General features: G+C 42.3%; 1 protein-coding gene across 2 annotated transcripts in view; it reads right to left on the reverse strand.

Moving 5' to 3' along the window:
- Positions 1-17,133, reverse strand: part of LOC111965160 (E3 ubiquitin-protein ligase NRDP1) — a 32,043-nt gene that overhangs the window by 12,698 nt on the left and 2,212 nt on the right. For both annotated transcript variants that reach the window (XM_023989196.2, XM_023989189.2), the window contains exons 2-5: positions 16,802-16,941; positions 5,464-5,579; positions 634-905; positions 176-311 (exon numbers count right to left, since the gene is read on the reverse strand). In XM_023989196.2, the coding sequence (XP_023844964.1) occupies positions 176-311; positions 634-905; positions 5,464-5,553 (498 nt within the window). In that variant the 5' untranslated portion in view covers positions 5,554-5,579; positions 16,802-16,941. The remainder of the gene's footprint in view (positions 1-175; positions 312-633; positions 906-5,463; positions 5,580-16,801; positions 16,942-17,133) is intronic.

Raw genomic sequence — 17,133 nt, forward strand, 5'->3', positions numbered from 1 at the left:
TATTCCATGTGTTATTTCATAGTTTTGATGTCTTCCCTATTATTCTACAATGTAGAAAAWAGTGAAAATAAAGAAAAACCCTGGAATGAGTAGGCATATCCAAACTTTTGACTGGTACTGCACATACGCACACACGGACATGCACACACACGTACAAATGCAGACACACACAAACCTGCTCCGCTAGCTGGTGCTTGTGTTCAGCAGAGGCCTTCTCCAGGTCTGCGATCTTGCCCTGCTGTTGCTGGACCACGCTGCGCAGGTGTTTGATGCAGTTATGGCTAGACACCTCATCTTTAGGCATCTCCAGACTGAGGGGGGAAGAGGGAGGACATAACTCAGCAACAGCCTTTTAGTGCAACCAACTCACCCACAGCCCCAGTAAACTACAACCTTTAGCCAATACCCTATACCCACTGCCCTGTTGACCCACTAATCCAGAGCCAGTAGCACTACTCACCTACAGCAGAGTTTCCCAACCTGATTCTCACCCCCCTCTTTGTTTGTGCTCATACTCCCTCATATAGATGACATTCAGTTTCACAGCTTTACCTATATCATTTAAATGAGTAACAAAACATGGCCCAAAATAGAGTTTTGGTGAACGCCTTTGTTGGAGCCATACCCACTCACCCGCAGCCCTGCTCGCACTGGACGGGCCTCTTGGGGTTGTGCTGGCAGTCCCTGAGGTGCGACTGCAGCTGGTCCAGGCGCAGCACGGCAACGCAGCCAAAGCCGGCGTTGTCGCAGTTGATTTGCAGCTTAGAGAGCATGTTGCGCATGATGCGGGGCACGGGGCGCAGGTGGGCCAGCGTCACCACGCTGCGGTCCACGGGGCATATCTGCTGCTGCGAGAACCACTGGGTGATGCAGGCATTGCAGAAGGCGTGCTCACAGTGAGGGGCCTAAGGGAGGGAGAAGGAGGGACACAGAGGAAGAAATGGAGAGCAAATGCTAAATTACCTGCTCCGGCAAAAATGCATGTTTCTATTAAAAATATATTTTCTGTCATTATAAAATCAATAATATATGATCATTTTGCTGTTAAAAACATGTTGGCRGAAAGAGACATTTTAATTCAAAGATCAAATTCTTAAAATGACAAGAGGCAGAGGGCATGATAAAAAAGCTAAAGCCATTAGCAGTGAAGAAGGGAGTTCAGCAAGTATGGTTACATTTGGGGATAGCAGTTCTGCTGTGTGTGAAGATCTCACCAATGCAGGGGTGACGGTACTGACGCTAAGCTAGCGACGGGTTGGCTAGCTTCTGTTGGCTACAATAGCCGTTCCCACTACAGTCCCTGGGTGAATCAGGAAGAAATCTCAAGGCTACAGCCACAGCCGCTACTGGGTAGCAATGGATTCCCCAGAGACTTTCTTGCCCTGTTTCCCATGCAGTCCCTGGGTGAGTCCGAAATGGCACCATATTTCCTATATAGTCCAGTACTTTTGACCAGGGCCCTGATCAAACATAGTACACTATAGGGAATAGGGTCAGACAGTCCTAGTCCTGATTCCTCCCACTACAGCAGAGTTCTATGCTGCAGTGCTGCTGATTCATACTGGGGCCCCAGAGGGAGTATAAATTCACCCAGCCCAGCCCTGGGACAGTCCACACAGCAGCACTGACTCCAGMAAGATCAGTGAGTGCAGCACAGCACACTGACTGGGACTAACTCACCCTCAGATGCACACCCAGACTCTTGTATTTAGAGAGTTGAGAACTTCTATAACTTTGAATAATGTTCCAATTCTAGACAGTTAGCTAGGAATAAATATTCCCCATGTAATGTCAAATGGGGCGCTAACATGGCTAAAGAAAAAAATAAATGGTCGCAACTCTGGTATTGTTGTTTCGCTAACATGGCTGCCATAAAGAATGTTGTGATGTCATGTAAACGAATCATCATAAAGAAACCTCAATGGCCCAAATCTCTAAATACATGGCTTTGTGCACATCTAACCTCTGCTTATTCCACTCCCTCCCATTCTTTCAGTCTGGAAGATGTCAATGCTCTCAGCAGGGCATGGGAATTATACAGCTTTCACTCAGGTCTCTGATGTACAGTGCCTTCAGAAAGTATTCACACCCCTTGACTTGTTCCACATTTTGTTGTATTACAGCCGGAATTTAAAATGGATTAAATAGAGATTGTGTGTCAGTGGTCTACACACGCCTGTATCTTCGTAGTGAYTGGCTGTATTGATACACATTCCAAAAGAGTAAGTTATAAATTCTACCAATAGATGCCATTCTTTGCTAGGCATTGGAAATCTTCCCTGGTCTTTGTGGTTGAATCGGTGTTTAACATGCATTGCTTGACTGACGGACTTACAGATAATTGTACGTGTGGGGTACAGCGATGAGGTAGTCATTCAAAAATCATATTAAAACACTATTATTGCACACAGAGTGAGTCCATGTAATTGATATGTGACTTGCTAAGCAATTGTGTACTCCTGAACTTATTTAGCTTTGCCATAAAAAGGGGTTAAATACTTATTCACTCAAGAAATCAGCTTTTTATTTTTTTATTATTATTTGTAAACATTTCTAAAAACATAATTCCACTTTGACATTATGGGGGTATTGTGTGTAGGTCATTGACCAAAAAAAACTTATTCTAAAAAACAACTCAGGCTGTAACAACAAAATGTGAAGGCACTGTATTATAGTGTACATACTATCTGTCCAGGCCCATGCAGGGGATGCCAGAGTAAGCAGCAGCGCTAGACACAGCCGAGTGCAGATGAAAGCAAACAATTCCAATCATTCCGTCTCTCAGTATACTGTATGTGTCTCCACTGAAAGCCCTACGGCAGTTATGTCCACATTCCTTTACTGCTGCCAGCACTCTGTGCAAAGTCCTACGACAGCTCAGAATGCATAGGCTACATTGGCTGGAAGTGACGTTGTACTGCCACACTACCTTCTGAATTAACCTACCAACGCATGAACACACGTGCCCACAGACCGACGCAGTCACACTCACAAAAACACTCCAAAACAAAGAACACTTACTACCACAGGCAATTGACCAACACACACACACATTAAGAAATGCCTAGGCTGGACAAAGTGTTATGTACTATAAAAAGCACAAACCAGCAACTATTTACTCCAAGGGCAAACATGTAGCAAAACAATGCTATCCTCTGCAGGTAGGTAGAATCAAGTGTCTATTTAAAGCCACTCACCTCATAGTTGGTTTCAGTTTGGGAGATGTGTTTGTTATACTAGTATCCTTATGCTTCATTTACATTAACAGGACTAAGCATCCCCACTCACTTCTTCTATCCCTACTAGTCCGTTCACCTCTGCCCCATCTTTATGCATCACTACAAACATTGGGCACTTTGATTCATCTTTAAAAAGAACAAACAGATCTCCATGCAGTGCTCATCTCTCCAAATTGCCTTCTTCCCGCCCTCTCTCTCTCTCGCCCTCCTGTCCTCTCTCTCTCTCCCTCCTGTCCTCTCTCGCTCTCTCTCGTTGTCCTGTCCTGTCCTCTCTCTCTCTCTCTTCTCTCTCTCGTGTCTCTGCTCCTCTCTCTCGCTCCTCTCGTTGTCCTGTCCTCTCTCTCTGTCCTTCTCTCGTTGTCCTGTCCTCCTCTCTCTCGTTGTCCTGTCCTCTCTCTCGCTCACTCTCGTTGTCCGGGCCTCTCTCTCGCCCTCCTGTCCTCTCTCGCTGTCCTCTCTCTCGCTCTCTCTCGCTGTCCTGTCTGCTCTCCCCCTTGCTGACACAGCATCCCTCTGAAAGCAGATTGCCCTTTAAGCTCTCCTCCCTATCCTTTCTCTCTGCCCATCTCTTTCCTGGCCAAGATGGGGCTATTCTCATATGTCTAATCGCTTTCACCTTTCACTAGCAATGAATCGTCATCACTGGAGCTTCATCATAGAGAATCAAATTACAAGTCCAGTGATATACTGTATACAGAAATGCAAAAACAGCATAGCGGCAAGAGCACTGCAGAAAATATGATAATTAAGCTATAAAGCCAGGGGGGGTGTGGTATATGACCAATATACTAAGGCTAAGGGCTGTTGGGCTAATTACAGCATTACCACAAAAATGGAATAGGCAAGTGGAAGTAAGGAACTTGTCTTTCGGCTCAGCATTAAAGACCAAAATTGGTTATAAAAGAAATTGTGATAAATAAATAAAAAAGTATACCAGCTTCATTTAAGGACCAAAAAATTGATAGCTGTTCTATATCGATTGCAAAATATACTTTACAAAAATATAAAAACGCAACATGTAAAGTGTCGGTCCCATGTTCCATGACATGAAATATAAGATCCCAGAAATGTTCCATATGCACAAAAAGCTTATTTCTCTCAAATGTGTTTAYATCCCTGTTAGTGAGCATTTCTCATTTGCCAAGATAATCCAGCCACCTGACAGGTGTGGCATATCAAGAAGCTGATTAAACAGCATTATCATTACACAGGTGCACCTTGTGCCGGGGACAACAAAAGGCCACTAAAATGTGCAGTTGTCACACAACACAACAGGTGTTTCAAGTTGAGGGAGTGTGCAATTGGGTCTACCAGAGCTGTTGCCAGATAATTGAATGTTAATTTCTCTACCATAAACCACCTGTCGTTTTAAAGAATTTGGCAGTACGTCCAACAGTCCTCACAACCGCAGACCACATGTAACAACGCCAGCCCAGGACCTCCACATACGTCTTTTTCACCTGCAGGATCAGGACAGCTGAGGAAACTGAGGAGTATGTGTGTCTGTAATAATGCCCAGCCAATCAGAACACATTTTCCCCCACAAAAGGGCCTGGCTCCTCAATGGGTGGGTCTGGCTCCAAAGTGGGTGGACCTATGCACCTCCCATGGCTGCGCCCTTACTCAGTCATGTGAAATCCATWGATTTGGGCAGAATTAATTTATTTCAATTGACGGATTTCCTTAAATGAACTGTAACTCAGTAAAATCTTTGAAATTGTTGCATGTTTAGTTTATATTGTTGTTCAGTTTAGTTGATGTACCGATTCCATGGCACATGGTTAATGAACTGATACACAAAATGATGCTGGATTCAAAACTTTGTTTTTAAAAAGTAAATTATTATACAAAATTCCTAGCAACCAATAGAATGCTATATAAAAAACAAGTGGTCTGAATACTTCCCGAATGCACTGTATACCACGGCTTTCAGCCAAATCAGCATCCAGGGCTCGAACGACCTGGTTTATAATCACCTTTGTAGCACTACAAAATAAATGGCCTGCACACAGCCTATAGGACTGAAATTCGAGAAACTAGCAAAAACTTAGACTGAAATGGCACAGCAGGTGTGTGATCAACGAGCTGACAAATACTGGATCCTATTTCACTGAAATGGAACTGAATTTACAACACTGACAATTCCTTATTTTTCAGTGATTTCTCAGAGCACTGAAATGCAATCCAACGGCTAAAATGGTGCGGAGATGTGTACGTCACTGACCTGAACGGGCTCCTCTAGGACCCCACTGCAGATGGGGCACAGCAGGTCCTCATCCACTTCCCCCTGGAACCGGGTGACGTCGTAGCCCATGGCACATCACCGGAACCAACTACAACCTGCAACACAGGTAGGGAAATGGTTAGTCTACAGAGTACATACAATCAAACATGACAACATATGCCTACATATCATGCATGAGCAGGATCATAGTCGACATGGAACATACTCACAGAAAAAAAAGTTAAAATGACTCAACCATGTTTAAAATAAACAACCTATATGTGGCAGCACATTGGAAGGCACTTAGAGAAGATGGCACTACAATTAATGGCTGTGTTACTTACAGTAAAAAGCTCTTCAACCAGTCTTGGATTAATTAGTTAGCCTAGATTTGGTGTATTATCTTTTGCTCATTGCTAAAAAAGGCGCAATATTGGACACCTGATACGCAGACAGGAATTCTATTGCCTTTGTGTGCCTTTTCCTTTCCTTCCTCAAAAGGGAAGTGCGCCAATCCTCAGCTATAAAACATGGTAACATGAGTCTTTGCTGCTGGTGACCTTTTTGAACGCTGTGTGCTCTACGCACTGAAGTAAGTTCTGAATAAGCGAATACACTGCCTATTCAGCACAGTGGGGAAAGTACTAGAATGAGCATTCTACACCACGTTACAAAAACAGGCATGTACTGTAATGGCATTGATGACCTTTTTAACAGTTTAGACCAGAGTGATGACTTCAATATAAAAATCAGCCCACTTAGATGAGACGTCTTTCAGAAATACAAGCAAAGGGCTTGTCATAAATTAACAGAATCTACTGCACACCCTCTCYGAGGTGATTTCATTGTGTCAAGACGGGTTATAAAAGACACTTACCCACTACAGTGCAAGTGGGTTTTATTTTTGACCAAGACTAGTGGTAGTATGAACATTTGTGACCTGTTTCAGGAAACTAGGCGTATGTCTCGGGTCACTACTTCACAGGAGAGCCGTTTGAACGTAAAAGTTTTTGTTGTTGATCAAAATGTTTTTTGGGGGGCAGAAATGCCTCCTCGAAGTTGTGAACTTTCATGTGCCTTAATAACAAACTTGTATGCCATGTGTAAATACGAATAGTATTGTTAAAAATTACGAGCCTAGTTGGTTAAGCCACAGGAAAGCCAGCAACCTTCCCACTATAATTGGCTGAGATAATGAGTGGGCTGGACATGCCGAGAGATGAGTTTGGATTGGTCTGCCATATAGAACGCTTTTGTCTATTTGAGCTGGTCAGTAGGTAATCCTGTCTAACGCAGCTTTACATTTTTTTATTTTTTATTTATGAATCGCATATTAAAACTTAACAAAAAGACTTGACTATGCAAGTATCCATTTCAATAGAACTTCACTGCAACAACTGTTACAGAGCACTCTCGTCTGAGTGTGCAAGAGCGCAGAATAAACTGATGAATTTACAAACGCTCAACACAGGCTTAATATGGCTGGTGTCAGTAAACGTCGTCGAAAAAAGCGTAATAAGAATTGTTGCCAGGAGCACAGTTCGTCACCAACGCTCGGGATAACATGAAAACAGCCTAACCACCTCTGCTAGAGCGAGTGAAATGGTCAGAGTTTGGGTGAGGGCTAAAGCTTAAGATGATTATTATGGCATTGTACACAGTCAGTGTGAACTAGAGTGACTGAACACAACAACGGGCCAAGCAATGGAAACGACACAGGACGTCTTATTTAATAGCTAGCTAGCTCCATGTACAGTGGTTGCTCAACTAAAAATKTAGATTATTCTGCGGGACTTAGAGGTAATTTGTGGTTTAGTATGGTACCCTGCGTCACTGCTCCAGATCAGCGCATGGGGGAGTTATAGCACTGATTATGCTTACTGGAAAATACTCTTTCAAAATTAATGGAAGAGGCAAGTGGTAGGGGGAAAAGACAGCATTCAGAGGTCAAGACAGCGCTGCTCTGAGACAACAAAAAAAAAGGTTTAAAATTCTCTAGTACAGCCAATATTGAAGACTGTCAAAAGCTTCTCAAAGACGCCCTCTGGTGGTCAAACTAGCACTAATGGCTGACAATTAAATAAAGTGCCATAGAATTCTGAGGCAGCCCGCAAGATGTGCTGCAGTATGACGCAACTTTTATAGGAAGAACCACTGTATAAACAAAAGACCAAGTTAAAGCTGACTGTTAGCTAGCTGACGTTAGATGGCTGGCTCACATTATGTTTATGATCTGTGTAGTAATGTTCTCAGAATGCCATTTCGTATTTCTAGTTATAGCCTAATGTTAGCTAGCTAACATTGAACCTATTTGGTTAACTTTAGCTAGCTGTGACAAATCGGTTTGTCTAAACAAAAGACTCCACTTCGCCAGATGATTACATGACCCATTAAGTTAGCCAGGTGTGTCTGACGATAATTACGGCTATCTATTGTATAATTATGCCAAAATCTGGAATTTGTCTTTCAGCATCAGTAGAACACACCTGACTTCTCCACCAGTCATACAAGGAGAATGGTCTAATGCCTCCCATCAAAAAGAAAGCTGGCCCAAGYAAGCACAGGTTACAGGTTACAACATACGAGTGATGAACTTCAACAACTACGCAGAGGATAATGCAATCCTGTTACCAGGGCGCCACCCAGGACACAAACACTTTGGTGGAAAGCTGCTGCCATCCCATGTGACAAAAGCAGCAGTGTGGCGTCTCTACAAGGAATCGATGACAACACTTGGTATGTAAAGCATAAACAACAAGTTTTGATTATTTAATTGACCTCCAACATGATTGGCACTACTTTTATTGATCTCACATTATTTCTGTATTTTCCAGAGGTACGTGTAGTCGTACTTCCAGTTTCCAAGATGATGTTCTTTCTGTATGCAGTGCTGCTGCTCTRMACATTTGTAGGTAAGTGAAACTTACCTGATAATGATGTATAAAAAATATGTTACGTTTTACGTTACATTTTATTTTCATTAACTTATCTTAAAGTTTTATTTTGTTGTTTGCAGGTGCACTATCCTTCCTATGCCAGGTCCCATTTACTTTTTAACTCGCAAATCTGGCTTGTTTGGTGTCTGCTGTGAAGGAATACCACAACAAGTCAACTACTTGATTGATGAAGGCATGTCATCCAGCAAAGGCAGCAGCGCAGTCAACTACATGCACCATTTCTTCACCAACTAGTTGGAGAAAAAMACATGTTGACCTGAATTGTGATAACTGCAGTGGCCAAAATAAGAACACGTTTGTGCTCTGGTATTGTGCCTGGCGGACCATGCACAAGCTCCACCAGTCTGGACCTTCACTTCCTGATCACAGACCACACCAAGTTCGTGCTTTGGCCTCTTCAAGCAGCTCTTCAGAAAGACCAGAGTGAACACTGTCTGAGATTGCTGGTGTTGTGAAGGACAGCACTGCGACAGGGGTCAACATCCCACAGCTGGTTGGACTGGAGGATGGTACGGTGCAGGTGGAAAGCTATGGCTGGCAACAACATCTGACTACATACTTCAGGCCACTGCCACAGATCAAGCAGCATCAGCGCTTCGGGTGAATATMATTTTCATTGCATGAGATTCTTCTTCTTAACTTAACCTTGGAGGTGAATTGATGTTGTGCAAGTTTGTAAAATCTTTGTTTTGTTATTTCCTGTTTTACAGCGTCGATGCTCTGGAGCCTGGTGTTGTCTCCAAGGAGCGTTCGGACTCAGTCGGGACCAGTTTTCAGCTGTTGCGCAACGCTGACATCCTTCCTCCCATAGATGGTCTGCCTGTACAAGYACCACCTGGACTGGACACAGCTCAACAAACGTATGTTTTTGAGAAGATCAGGGAGTTTTGTGACGAAGAGTCTACGGGCTTCACATCTATTTTGATATTGCTACTATGCAAGTAACCATTTGGCTGTACCGTTTATACCCTCTGTAGAGACCCATCCACTTGGCAATATGTGGCTGGGGGTTCTAGCATTTCTTTCACATGACCCATCAATTTAGACAAGTGTGTCTGGGTAAGCATGATCTAATTTATAAAATATTTTATCATCGGGACACTTTGTTTACCTGGAATTTTTCCTTATCGTAGGATACTACTTTGTCTTAATCTTTACTACACTACTCACTTTTTAGCACATGACCTCACATGTGAATCCTTAAAAGAGATGGGTGGGGCTGGCTTAAGCGGGTGTGAACAATGCTGAATGGGTGTCAACAAAGGAGAGCTCTCCAGTAGGTACAAAAACATTGAAAGAACATTCTCAAAAGTGAGTTTACAAGTTTGTCAACTTTCGAAGCATAATTGCTTTCCCATTATTCCTCAAATGCAGTGTATGATATACCATTTTGCAACTCTGAGTCTACTTTTATCCAATGTAAAAAAACAACTTAACATTTTGCTACATAAGACCGATTTGAGTCAGTCGGTTAATATTTATGGTGTGGATACTTCTTAGGCATCAGTGCACTTTGAAATAACTACCTGGATTGGTCAAATGCTACCTCATTGAGTTGGAGGATGATTGCATTTGCCAGAAGATACCGAACATACCGTTATGCTCAATGCACGTTTACACAGATGCACTGCGTTCGGAACGCAATCATGGTTACATTAAGACACCGTGGAGCCCGCGCAAGAAATGGATCGGAAAACATACTTCAATGCAGGGATATGCCACTGTACTCTAAATGTTAACTTTATCCACACTGCTTCATCGAGAAGATTGAAATACTGCTTGTTTTCCCAGAAAACTGCCCTTTTTGTTCCCATGCTAGCTAGCAGTGGGCAACGCAGCCATTTTGCAATGGCAGCGTCAGCTAATGGTCCTTGCTATCAGAATTCCTTGGGACGTCCCTACCCCCTTGAAGTTGAAATTTAAAATGGTTAGGGTAGGGACATCAAGGATTCCAGATAGTACTAACAATTTCATAATGGCCAAGGTGGCTACTGCTAGCTAGCAGATGACGAAAAGCCAGTTTTCTGTGAAAACTAACAGTATTTCAATGTTCTCGATGGAGCAGTGTGGATTAAGATACAATTGAGTACAGTGCCTTCAGAAAGTATTCACACCCCTTGACTTCTCCCACATTTTGTTGTGTTACAGCCTGAATTCTAAATGTATTAAAAGTGAAAAACATTGTCACTGCTCTGCACACAATACCCCATAATGTCAAAGGTGAATGTTTTTTCAATTATTGTTACAAATTAATAAAAAATGAAAATGCTGAAATGTATGTATTCAACCCTTTTGATATGGCAAGCTTAAATAAGTGCAGGAGTAAAAATGTGCTTAAGTCACATAAGTTGCATGGACTCACTTGTGTGCAATAATAGTATTTAACAAGAGATGAGGCTAGTCCTTAAAAAAAAATCATCACCTCATCGCACATAAAATTATCTGTAAGGTCCCTCAGTCAAGCAGTGAATTGCAAACACTGATTCAACCACAAAGACCAGGGAGGTTTTCCAATGCCCCGGAAAGAAGGGCACCTACTTCTAATGGGCAAAATAAAAATAAAAGCAGATCTTGAATATCCTTTTGAGCCTGGTGAAGTTATTACACTCTGGATGGTGTATCAATACAGCCAGTCACTACAAAGATACAGGCGTCCTTCCTAACTCAGTTGCCGGAGAGGAAGGAAACCGCTCAGGGATTTCACCACGAGACCAGTGGTGACCTTAAAACAGTTAAAGAGTTTAATGGTTGTGATAGGAGAAAACTGACGATGGCTCAACAACATTGTAGTTGTTCCAAAATACTAAACCGAATTGACAGATTGAAAAGAATGAAGCCTGTACAGAATAAAAGCACTCCAAAACATGTATCCTGTTTGCAATACTAAAGTAATACTGCATTATTAAAAAAAAAAAAGGTGCAACGCAATTAACTTCTTGTGCGGAATACAAAGTGTCATGTTTGAGGCAAATCCAATACATCACATTACTGAGTCCACCCTCCATACAGTGCATGCAGAAAGTATTCAGACCCCTTAACTTTTTCCATATTTTGTTATGTTACAGCCTTATTCTAAAATGGATGAAATAAATAAAAATGCTCATGAATCTACATACTACCCCATAATGACAAAGCAAGCAAAAACAGAAAAACCTTTTTTACATAAGTATTCAGAACCTTTGCTATGAGACTTGAAATTGAGCTCAGGTGCATGCTGTTTCCATTGATCATMCTTGAGATGTTTCTACAACTTGATTGGAGTCCACCTGTGGTAAATTCAATTGATTGGCCCACACCTGTGTATATAAAAAGATCCCACAGTTCCCACATGTCAGAGCAAAGCTAGGAAGCTAGGAAGTCGAGCTAGGAAGTCGAACGGAATTGTCCCTAGAGCTCCGAGACAGGATTGTGTGGAGGCACAGATCTGGAGAAGGGTACCAAAAATATTCTGCAGCATTGAAGGTCCCCAAGAACACCGTGGCCTCCATCATTCTTAAAAATGGAAGAAGTTTGGAACCACCCAGAGCTGGCCACCCGGCCAAACTGAGCAATCGGGGGAGAAGGGCCTTGGTTGGGAGGTGACCAAGAACCCGATGGTCACTGACAGAGCTCCAGAGTTCCTCTGTGGAGATGAGAGAACTTTCCAGAAGGACAACCATCTCTGCAGCACTCCACCAATCAGGCCTTCATGGTAGAGAGAGGACAGATGGAAGCCACTCCTCAGTAAAAGGCACATGACAGCCTGCTTGGAGTTTGCCAAAAGGCACCTAAAGGACTCTGACCATGAGAAACATGATTCTCTGGTCTGATGAAACCAAGATTGAACTCTTTGGCCTGAATGCCAAGCGTCACGTCTGGAGGAAACCTGGCACCATCCATTTGGTGAAGCATGGTGGTGGCAGCATCATGCTGTGGGGATGTTTTTCAATGGCAGGGACTGGGAGACTAGTCAGGATCGAGGGAAAGATGAACAGTGCAAAGTACAATAATAACAGTATGATAATTTTCAAATGAAAACCTGCTCCAGAGCGCTCAGGACCTCAGACTGGGGCGAAGGTTCATCTTCCAACAGGACAACGACCCTAAGCACACAGCCAAGATAACGCAGGAGTGGCTTCGGGACAAGTCTCTGAATGTCCTTGAGTGGCCCAGCCAGAGCCCAGACTTGAAACCGATTGAACATCTCTGGAGAGATCTGAAAATAGGTTGGATGGGGAGCGTCGCTGCACAGCTGACAGAGCTTGAGAGGATCTGCAGAGAAGAATGGGAGAAAGTCCACCAAATACAGATGTGCCAAACTTGTAATGTCATACCCAATTAGACTTGAGGCTATAGTCGCTGCCAAATGTGCTTCAACAAAGTACTGAGTAAAGGGTCTGAATACTTGTGATATTTCAGTTTACATTTTTTTATGAATCTGCAAAAACGTCAAATAACCTGTTTTTGCCTTGTCAGTATGGGGTATTGTGTGGAGATTAAGGGGAAAAAAACTATTTAATACATTTTCAAATAAGGCTGTAATGTAACCACCGACACCATTCTGTATACTTCTGGCCCTTCTTTGGACACTGTGTTAACTAACCTCCAGACGAGCTTCAATGCCATACAACTCTCCATCCTTTGCCTCCAACTGCTCTTAAATGCAAGTAAAACTAAATGCATGCTCTTCAACCGATCGCTGCCCGCACCTGCCCGCCCGTCCAGCATCACTACTCTGGACGGTTCTGACTTAGAATATGTGGACAACTACAAATACCTAGGTGTCTGGTTAGACTGTAAACTCTCCTTCCAGATTCACATTAAGCATCTCCAATCCAAAGTTAAATCTAGAATCGGGTTCCTATTTCGCAACAAAGCATCCTTCACTCATGCTGCCAAACATACCCTCGTAAAACTGACCATCCTACCGATCCTCGACTTCTGCGATGTCATTTACAAAATAGCCTCCAACACTCTACTCAGCAAATTGGATGCAGTCTATCACAGTGCCATCCGTTTTGTCACCAAAGCCCCATATACTACCCACCTGTACACTCTCGTTGGCTGGCCCTCGCTTCATACTCGTCGCCAAACCCACTGGCTCCAGGTCATCTACAAATTTCTGCTAGGTAAAGCCACGCCTTATCTCAGCTCACTGGTCACCATAGCAGCACCCACCTGTAGCACACGCTCCAGAAGGTATATCTCACTGGTCACCCCCAAAGCAAATTCCTCATTTGGCCACCTTTCCTTCTAGTTCTCTGTTGCCAATGACTGGAACAAGCTGCAAAAATCACTGAAGCTGGAGACTCATATCTCCCTCACTAGCTTTAAGCACCAGCTGTCAGAGCAGCTCACAGATCACTGTACCTGTACATAGCCCATCTGTAAATAGCCCATCCAACTCCCTCATCCCCATACTGTATTTATTTATCTTGCTCCTTTGCACCCCAGTATCTCTACTTGCACATTCATCTTCTGCACATCAATCACTCCAGTGTTTAATTGGTATATTGTAATTACTTTGCCACCATGGCCTATTTATTGCCTTACCTCCCTTATCTTATCTCATTTGCACATACTGTATATGTGTAACTCTGTGTTGTATGTGTCGAACTGCTTTGCTTTATTCTTGGCCAGGTCGCAGTTGTAAATGAGAACTTGTTCTCAACTAGCCTACCTGGTTAAATAAAAGGTGAAATAAATAAATAACACTGTGGAAAAAGTGAAGGGGTCTACATACTTTCCGAATGCACTGTATTTCCAAGGAGAGTGATGGCTGCATCATTTTATGGGTATGCTTTTARTCGTTATGCCTGGTGAGTTTTCAGGATAAAAAAATTAACGGAATAGATCTAAGCACAGGCAAAATCCTAGAGGAAAACCTGGTTCAGTCTGCTTTCCACCAGACACTGAGAGATGAATTTACCTTTCAGCAGGACAATAACCTAAAAACACAAGGCTAAAGCTACACAGTGAATGTTTGAGGGGCCGAGTTACAGCTCTGACTTAAATCTACTTGAAAATCTATGGTAAGACCTGAAAACTGTTGTCTTGCAATAATCAACAACCAATTTGACAGAGCTTAAAGAATTTTGAAAAGAATTKTAAAAATGTTGCACAATCCAGTTGTGTAAAGCACTTAAGAGACTTACCCAGAAAGACTCACAGTTGTAGTCGCTGCCAAAGGTGGTCCTACAAGGTATTGACTCAGGGGTGTGAATACTTATGTAAATGAGATATTTCTATATTTAATTTTGAATAAATTTGCCAACATGTTTTTACTTTGTCATTAAGGGGTATTGTGTGTGGGTCGGTGAGAAAATATATATTTCATCCATTTTGAATTCAGGCTGTAACACAACATGTGGAATAAGTCAAGGGGTATGAATGCTTTCTAAAGGGACTGTATCCCATCCTCGCTTTGAGGGACGTTGCCTGAACCATATCTCACACCGGCTCCACAGTGTCTTAATGTAACCATGGTGGCGTTCCAACTCCAGTACAGCTCAGTATAAACAAGCGTTACGGTAGGGTCGGTATCTTATGGCAAGATTTGCAGAGATGTATAAAGCCCAACATGTTAAACATGAACTGAATCACTGACTTTATAGTAATCAATTATCTGAAATAGTACCAGATCTTTCTCTCCATGTGTGCATGTCTGTTCTCTTGCCAGTGTGATATAACCAAAAGATTTTTGATGTCCATTACTAGACGTTACATAGATTCTTCAACTAACCTGGCATAGGCAGTGCCTCCATAAGGCTAGGGGAACCTAAGCTTCCCTAACATAATTGCAAAAAYTATATAGTGTAATTTGCTTACTTAAAGAAAATCAACTCATTCAAAATAGGCTACCACACCAGAGAGCATGATTTGGCCACAGAGGATCATTAGCTTCTTTAAAAGAAAAAAGCTGTGGATTGTTTTAAATCACATAGCACTACAGTCGGAAGGGCCTGCAATTTGGCCAGCGCACACACATCAAATAGATGATTGTTGAGTTGCAACGGTCAGTGAAAAGCAGAGACCCAGCCAAGCATATCGCAATATTTAAAAGTACAATTGCAGAAAAACAGTTTGGAAAGCAAATTGCTATAAAGAGAAGACAATGAAAACAACCCAATCTGTCCTGGGGGTTATCAAAATTCTCAACTTAATTGAGCGAACAGTAGCCTATCTTATTGGTACCAGCGGAGCACATCGACTATGTCCCCGGTGAGTCTGCATATTCACTGTCTTTATCATCATTGGGTCAGTGCTACTTTTGTTTGTTTTTAGACAATAATTTCCCCCTCCAGTTTAGATGGTCGTCATATAGCCTAGTGGTTAGAGCGGGGCGGCAGGTACCCTGGTGGTTAGAGCGTTGGACTAGTAACCGAAAGGTGGCAAGACCGAATCCCTGAGCTGACAAGGTAAAAATATGTCATTCTGCCCCTGAACAAGGCAGTTAACACACTGTTCCTAGGCCATCATTGAAAATAACAATTTGGACTTGCCTAGCTAAATAAAGGTAAAATAAATAAAAAATATTGTATTTGTCTCCCCTTTTCGTAGGCCTATTATATGGACCAGACAACGTCGTTTTTATTGATCTGTTTGTCAGTGTCAGCAGAGTAAGCTACCCTGTAAAAAAAGATTCTGCTAATGTCTCCAGCCATATAAAGTGTAGTAAAATTGCACTAAATGTGTTTATAAAAGACCAACACTTTCCTGTGCAAAGAAAGAAGAAATCTAATGTAGCCTGTAGCCTATAGCCTAGGTCTACTCTGTCACTACGCGCTGCATTGAACAGTCATTTTTGCAAACAGTGATTGAGTTATATTATAAGCCTAAATTATGACTAAAATATAATCACCACATCTTAAATAAGTCTGCAAATGCGAGGATGATTGGAATGCTTTATTATAAAAGGTGAATTTTTATGGTGAAAAATAACTTGAAACCCACGTGTTGCCTATGTAACCTGGCATTTTATTTTACCAGGTAGGCCAGTTGAGAACAAGTTCTCATTTACAACTGCGACCTGGCCAAAATAAAGCAAAGCAGTGCGACAAAAACAACAGAGTTACACATAAACAAAAGTACAGTGGTGATACTCTCTTGGGTCTCGATTAGTCGAAAACAGTCATCTTATACATTTGGAGGTTATATACCTTTCCGAGTTGTCTCTGGTGTTTGTAGAACCACCTGCAACTTTACACAGACATTTATAAAAGATAATGGTTTTCCAGAATCGAGAACAAAGAGAGTATCGCCAATACCAGGTTAGTTGAAGAATCAATGGCGTAGGCTTGAATGGGGCTTTCCTCTAACGTCCAGTAAAGGACACCAAAAATATTTGGTTATATAACATTATCCGGTGTACAAACAGCAATTTGACCTTATTGTCCACTCACCGGTGTCTTTCCTTCCTTGGGCCAGAATCCTCAGCCCTCCTCTTCATTTAAAATATGGACCACAGACCGCAGGGGCAGAGTTTTGGGAAGGTGAGAGGAGCAACCTGGGGCCAGGGTAATGACGTCCTCAGAAAATGCATCTGGGAGAAACAGTAACGTTATGCAACGTTGTTACTTTTCCTTTAATTTACCTAATAGACAGTCTACGATATGATTAGCAATCAGCAGAGGCTCCTCAGATGAGGAAGGGGAGGACCATCCTCCTCAGTGAATTTCATAAAAATAGTGAAACATTAAAAAAACACTAGAATTTTTTTTGATAAAACTATACT

Source organism: Salvelinus sp. IW2-2015, linkage group LG1, assembly GCF_002910315.2.
Source record: "Salvelinus sp. IW2-2015 linkage group LG1, ASM291031v2, whole genome shotgun sequence".
NCBI lineage: Eukaryota > Metazoa > Chordata > Actinopteri > Salmoniformes > Salmonidae > Salvelinus > Salvelinus sp. IW2-2015.